General features: G+C 52.3%; 1 protein-coding gene across 1 annotated transcript in view; it reads left to right on the forward strand.

Moving 5' to 3' along the window:
* Window positions 1-5,847, forward strand: part of WNK2 (WNK lysine deficient protein kinase 2) — a 137,738-nt gene extending 131,891 nt beyond the window's left edge. Inside the window, exons 26-27 of the mRNA XM_047100618.1 lie at window positions 2,932-3,037; window positions 5,659-5,847. Coding sequence (XP_046956574.1) covers window positions 2,932-3,037; window positions 5,659-5,684 — 132 coding nt within the window. The 3' untranslated portion in view covers window positions 5,685-5,847. The remainder of the gene's footprint in view (window positions 1-2,931; window positions 3,038-5,658) is intronic.
* The last annotated feature ends 1,254 nt before the right edge of the window (window positions 5,848-7,101 follow it).

Below are 7,101 nucleotides of genomic sequence, written 5' to 3' on the forward strand. Positions count from 1 at the left end.
GGTCTGTGGGAGAACATGGGGACGAGGGTGGGGTGGGGTGGGGTGTGTGGTGTTAGCAAGGTTTGTGCAGGTCAGCTGTAGGAGGGGATCAGAGGCGTGGAAGGTGGTCCAGTCAGAGGTAGGTATCTGCAGAAGAGTGCAGGGGTGGAGCATGCTATTTAGCAACCTAGGTGGAGTGTTCGTGCTGCACTGGTTTCCATGGGTGTCTGTATCTAAGCTGCGGGTTGGGGAGGAAATGGCACCCGCCAGCTCTTTTGTTTTTGGAAAAGTCTTCCAAACGTCCCTGCCCCTCCAGCACATACTCTGAGATTAGTGAGTAAATCTAGAACTCAGGCGTTTTTCAGACCACTGCTTTTATGCTGTATCTCAGGAGGGCTATTTGTTGTGCTAAGAGTAGGGGTCAGTTTCCCCTGACCCTCCAGGTTTTTCCCACAGCTGAGCTGGCCAATTTTTGAAGTCCCGGGTGTGCTGCCCTGCTGATTTGAAGGACTGGTGTAATTCTGCCCCTCTGACTTTCATGTGGGTTCTCTGTGCCTGGGGTGAGGGTCTGTTTCTCTCCCCTCTGTAGGCCTGAGGCATCCCTCCCTCCTGCAGAAAGTCCTGAGAGTCTGGCTGGATCTTGACCATGTCTCCACCCTTACTACCTGCTTCAGTGTGACCTCTTCTCTGTATTTTGCTGTGGACAGTCTGTTCTGCCAGTCTTTGGGTCACTTTCTGGGTTATTTACACCCATGTGGATGTTATCTAGGTGTATCCTGGGATGAAGTGAGCTTAGGATCCTCCTACTCCCAACATTTTACTGGAAGTCTGCTGTATTCTTTTTTATAAGTTTCCAGCTTTCTGCCAAAATTCTCAATCTTAGTCTTTCAAATAGTATTTTACAGTTCTGTTTTACATAGTTTTCCTTTATATTGTCTTTTGGCTTTTTAAGGTGTGTGGAATGTTTTATTTGAAAATTTACCTGTAAAAAGAATCAGAGGCCTAGCAGTTGGTTTCTTATATTGTTTTCATTTGCTTTTGAGCTCCTTTTCATAGTCTTACTGGCTATCTTTTGTAAAGTGCCTGGTCAGTGATCTTTACTTTTGAAAAGTTGAATTATCTCTTGATTATTAAATAGTGAGTTCATTATATACTATGGCTACATTATACCAGTCTGTGGCTTGTTTTTTCATTGTTTTAATGGTGAACATGAAATGGCAAAAGTTTCAATATTGTTGTGGTCCAGTTTATACAATGATTTAATTTTTTGTGTGTATATAAGGAATCTTTGCCTCTTTCAAATCCCGATATTCTCTTATGTTCCTTTTTTTTTCTAGAACCTTCATAGTTTTAGCTGCTGCATTGAGGCCTGTAAGCCACTTCAAATGAACTTTTGTGTATGGTTTAATGTTGGGATCAAGTCTTTTGTTTTTTCCTTTTGTGCATATCTGGTTGTTGTAGCACCTTCCTTTCCACACTGAATCGTACAGATGTTGGTCAGGTGGTTGTGTATGTGTAGATCCATTTCTGAACTCACGGGTTTGTCCCACTGAGCAATTCTTTCATCCTTATGACAGTATACTTAAGTACTGCGGATTTATGGTAAGTTTAATATCTAGTACAATACAACCTCCAGCATCAGTCTTTAAGAATTTGATTTCTCTAGGTCCTTAATACGTTCATACACATTTTAGAAGCAGCCTATTTCTATAAAATAGCTTGCTGGGATTTTGATTGAGATTTAATGGAGTCTGTTGATCAACTGGGTGAAATCTGACATATTAACAGTCCTAAGTATTCCTATGAACATGGCATCTGTGTCATTGTGTCTTTTTAATTTTCTCTCAGCAAAGTTTTGTAGGTGTTACACATCTTTCATCTTTCGTGAAATGTATTCCTGTATAACTGATGTTTTGGAATGTGAATGGAAATTGTATTCTTAAATTTCACTTCCCAGTTGTTCGTTGCTAGTATATAGAATTCTGTACCTTGTATCCTGCCATCTTGTTACATTTGCTTGTTAGTTCTAGAAATCAGTTTGTACAGGCTTTTGGTTTTCTCCAAACACAGTCCTTCCTCTGCAAATGAGGATGGTTTCATTTCTTTTCCAGTCTGTGACTCTATTCCTTTTCTTGCCTTGGCTGGGACTTCCCACACAGTGCGGACTGGGAGGAGAGCGAGCTGCGGGGGAAGTGCTTCTAGCATTTCAAAGCAGTGGAGGTTTGGCTGCAGATTCCACAGAGGTCCTCACAGATGGAGGAGGCAGCCTCCAGCCTTGGTTGCTGTGTTTTCCATGGAAGAGTATGGAACTTCTCAGCCACTCTCCCTGCATCTGTGGAGAGCATCAGACGGGGTCCTCCCTCGGTGTGTGATTGGGGTCGAGGGGCAGTGACACCCGCCGGGACAGCAGCCTTGCATTTCTGGGGCCGGCTCCATTTGGCCGTGCTGTCTTTCTTTGGGTGCTTTATTAGATCTGCCTGCACCTTGAGAGTTGAAGTTAGGCTGTAATCTCTTTGTGGCCTGTTTTCTGTATCCTGGCCATGCTGGTCTCACCAACCATCTCCACTTTCTCATCCTCATGCTGCTTCTCCTCTGGGGTGTGGAGGGCCTGCCCTGCCACAGGCTCCCAGGCTGTGGTCTTTACATAAAGGTCCTGACCAAACAGGAGGCCCTTGGGTGTGCAGTCACTCACCACTGCATCCTCAGGACTCAGGCCCCACAGGGTCTGCTCTGCGAGGACAGCTGGGGCATAGGGGTGGCCAGGCTGCAGCTTAAGAAGCAAGAGAGGGCCCTGGCTGCTTCCTGGCCGCATGCTCTCTGATACCAGCCATTAGAAGGCATCCGATGGCAGGTCCTGGAGACTACTCTCTGCCGAGGATAGAGAATCTGTGGGGACCCCTGGGAGGGGCAGCTGTTGGCGGCCACACATACCTTCCTCTTCTTGTCTTGTAGATGAACGCCTCTCGAGCAGCAGCGGGGACACCATGTCTGGCCCCAGCGCCCAGCCCTCTATCCACTGCGGCCATTCCTGGAACCACCCCAGGCCTGCCCATGCCAGGTACTGCCCTTTCTGGCCTACCAGCCCCGCCCTGTGCGCAGCCTCTGGGCCACTACGGAATCCTGCTCCCAGCTCCAGTGTCCTGGGGGCCCTGGGCAGCCCAGGTGGGCAGCCAGAGACCCGCCAGGGGGCTAGGCTTGGGTGCAGCAGGCATGCCTGCACTTCCCGTGTTCTTGCGGCCACCTGTGGTCAGCGCGCCTGGTCCCAGACTGCGAATCACATAGCTCTCTCTTCCCGCTTGGCCGCTGGAATGTGCTGAACTGAACAGTCCGGAGGAGCCAGCTTATGGCTTGGCCTCTGCCCCGCCTGCCCATGGGTGCCTGGTGAGGGGCCAGTGTGTGGGCAGCAACGCTTGCTTCCTTTACTGCCGCAGACCCTGTTCCTTCTTCTGTTCCCATGGTTTACACTTGCAGCCTTCGCACCCATTTCCTGTACTTGAACTGATGGTTAGAACATTGTAATCTCCCTGCAGAAGTACAGTGCCTTGAATTCCAGCTTTTCTGTTCCCTGATGGAAAGAAATGTTTAAAAAAAACCGTACGTTGGAAAAGGTGTATTTCATTTTTATAATTGGCTTGTGCATTGATATTGTTATTTCCCATTTTAAATCGCAGAGATAATGGTTTATAAATCTGAAACTAAAACCTGACTTCTGTTGTAGATGAGGCCTCTCTGGGCTTCTGTGGTCACAGATCACAGACAGATGGACACCCCTATCCTCACCCCCGCCCGCCAGCTGCAGGGCTCTGCATGCTGCCGACAGGCTGCCCAGGGACATGTGGTTACTGGAACAGAGTGTTGCTGGCAGCAGTAGGTCTCTTAGTAAGAAACAGCAGCAGCAGCTTTTGGCTGTGCATAGCCTGCTGGAAAGTGCTAGATGAGCAGCCACACCCTCTTGACCCAAAGCCTGTGGGGTATAGGCAGGGCATCCACCCTGCAGAGGCCCCATCGCCCCCCTCAGCTCTGGGTTTCTGCTGACCCTCCTGCCAGCTGTTCTTCCTTTTCCATCGTTTCCAGCGAGGCCTGGGTCTCATTCTGCTGTGTGCACACAGGTTGCCCTGCCTGTGGCGTGAGTACTCCCCTTCTGGAGATTTCGGTGAGACTCCTCCCAGATGGGCACCAAATAGCCCCCCGTGGGAGCTGAAGTCCCCGCTCCTCATGGCCAAGATCTTTTCCACTTCCTATCAGAAGGCAGCTGTCTTGGGCTGCCTAGCTGTGAAAACTATATAGTTCTGCTGTACTCTGGGACCTCACTAGACCTGGCTAAATTATTTTAAATGTGTTATTCCATCAATTCGGTTAGAATTGAGTTTCTTAGGTGATTACGCAGGGCGCGATGCTGTAGTAAGAGATTTCTGTTCTCTGTAATGTGCCCCTCAGTCCCTTGGTGGAGAATCTCGTGCGCCTGGGTCCTGGGGGTGGTGGAAGCTGCCTTTCTCCTATGCACCCCCCTCTCCACTGCTGCACCAGAGGTGAGATTTGGGGTCCTGGCCTTGTACGTGGATGGTCAGTGGCACGGAATCCCCAAGAGATTGTATATATGAAGGAGGAAAATAAACATTTTTGCTTGAAAACAGTGTGGAACAACATCTTTTCCTTACTCCCTGCCCACATAAAAGCTGAACCGGCCAGCATCCTAGGCTCTTGCGGGTGCAGCTTAACACTCAGCTCCACCCTTGCCATGGACACCTGGCCTAGGAGGTTGGGGTGGCAGTGAGGGGGCCTGGGGATTGAACGGTAGGTGCTGTGTTCCTAGCAGGAGCCACATGTGATGGATGTTGAGCTGGGTCAGGGGGCAAGAGTGGGATGTTAGGCAGGACCCCCGTCTTCTGCACAGGGTGCTCACCAGGTGGGACCTGAGGACCCAGCTTTGCTGCCTCCAGGCCTGTTTGCTCGGCTTTCAACTACTCTGGACTTGAACTGCATGTAGACATGCAGTGGGCTGCACCCCATGGAGGATGTGAGTCTTATCAACTAAGTGGTACCTGACCCCTGTCCGTGTTGGCTAAAGTTGCACAAAGCCAAGTTGGCACGACTCACCCCGTGGACAGAACCGGGGGCGGGGGGTGGGCTCCTCTGTACCTTCTCCTGGATCAGCATTGGGCTCGTAGGCTTGGGAGGTGATGTGAAGCTCGTAGGACCAGTGCAGGTTTGTTGGGGGCCCCTTGTGGCGCTCAGCAGCTATTTGCAGCCAACCCGCCCCTGATGGCATCATGCTCAGCGGTCTGTGCTGCACGTGCCCTGTACGCACTCCTCAAGGTGTGCGGTGTCTCTTGCCCCAGCCAGCTGACAGGCGGTCAGGCTTTATGCCCGTGCTCTTGGAGGGAGGGGGAGCCCCCTTTTCAGAAGCAGTGCACCTCAGGGCTGCTGCTTCTCTCACTGTGTCCAAGGAGTGTGACGCTGCAGATGTGCAGGTGCTGGGAAGTCCTGTCTGGTCCTGGGCAGTCACCCCGTGCAGAAGCCGGACAGATGGCAGAGGCTGCCTGGGGTCTGCACAATGTAAGGGTCACGGGCCACCGGCTCTCCAAGGAGTAGGTCTGTGCTGGCAACACTGTTCCACGTTCCAGGGCCTCGTGTGACCGAGTTGGGCCTGTAATCAGCTGTGGCGGTTTTGTTTTCTAGATTCTGAGAGTGAGAAGCCCGACTGAGCCCAGGCAGGCCAGCCCGACCCCGACGCCAGGCCCTGTGTCGTCACACGTGGAGAAGGCGAGTCTGCGCCTCGTGTCCAGTTCACGCTGTTTTGTAACCACTTTCTAAGCATTTTTTATTCACAACTGGAAACACAAATGTAATGCAAGAATAAAGAATATTTTGGGGGAAAAGGGACTTTGGTTTTTCAAGCTCTCTCCTGTCCGCTGGCCGGAGACACGGGGAGAGAGCGAAGGGTGCCAGAGAATCTCCTGGGACCGCGCGGCAAGACAAGGTCTGGGGACACCCTTGGCCGAGGGGTTCTTAGTGTGGTAGTGAACGTCTGCGTTTACGTGGCACTTTACGGTGCACCTTTCAGCCCAGGGTCCTTGGGTTGGGACAGCAGCAGGACAGGCCACACAGGTGACAGGGTCCCCCCACCACCTGGCAGAGAGGCAGCCTCCTCGTCACATGGAGTGGCACCAGACTCCGGGAGGCCGAGCAGCAGTGCCCATCTCTGGTGACGGCCCTCCCGCTGCATAGATTTGGGCCTTGGTACACACAGCTCCGTTCATTTTGCTGACCGGCGGTGGGGGGTAGGAGGGGCGCTCTCCTGCTGTATCTTCAGAGGTTTGACAGTCGTCCTCTGGGCACAGGGTGGGCATCCAAGCTACGGGCACTGAGGAGAGGGGCAGGCCTGCTGGCCCCGGCAAGGCTGCACCCCTGCGGTGGGGGGGGGGGGGGTCCATGAGAGCAAGAAAGATGGGAAGCCTGCAAGCGGCCTCACAGAGAACCATGTGGTGGTGGGACTGCAGCCCGGATGGGGGGAGGGGGCTCAGGTGGAGCCCGTCTCGGGTCCGCACTCATCAGGACCGGAAAGTGGAACTCACTTTCCATTAACCTTGGACTGCAACTCGGCGCCCCCTTCGGTGGTGTGGGGTAGGAGCACCTGGGGCATGCCACCGCGAGAGCCTGGACACTGCAGTTGTCACAGTGATGCATGTACACCACGACAAAAGGCCAGCCTCTGAGACACAACTCCTGTCCAACTGGTTGGTGAAAGCAAAGCAGCAACGGGCTTTGCAGGGGACACGCAGGTGTGGTTTGGGGACATTCATGGGGACCGTCCACCCCAACTCTCCCCAGCTCTGCATGCCGCTTCTCACGTCAAGCTCGCCCCGCGCCAGCGCGTGCCTCAGCCTGAGTCCCCCACTCTCCTCTGCGATCAGAGCAGGCACGTGTGCAGTCAGATGGAACGACATCCTGTGTTTCGCTCTGTCTTGTCCCCGTCTGTTTGTGGCCTTCACTAGTTTTCTTTTGGTAGTAGTAATGCATAGTTTCCCTTTTCAGGCAGCAGGTTTACTTACATCATTCCTTTTAAACAAGTAATAGTACAGGTGCTAATAGTAAAAATGGTGGGGGCAGATGGCTGATGTT

This window comes from Lynx rufus, unplaced genomic scaffold (genome assembly GCF_022079265.1).
Source record: "Lynx rufus isolate CCGP_SWC_20201006 ecotype Redwood Valley unplaced genomic scaffold, mLynRuf1.p SCAF_10, whole genome shotgun sequence".
Taxonomy (NCBI): domain Eukaryota; kingdom Metazoa; phylum Chordata; class Mammalia; order Carnivora; family Felidae; genus Lynx; species Lynx rufus.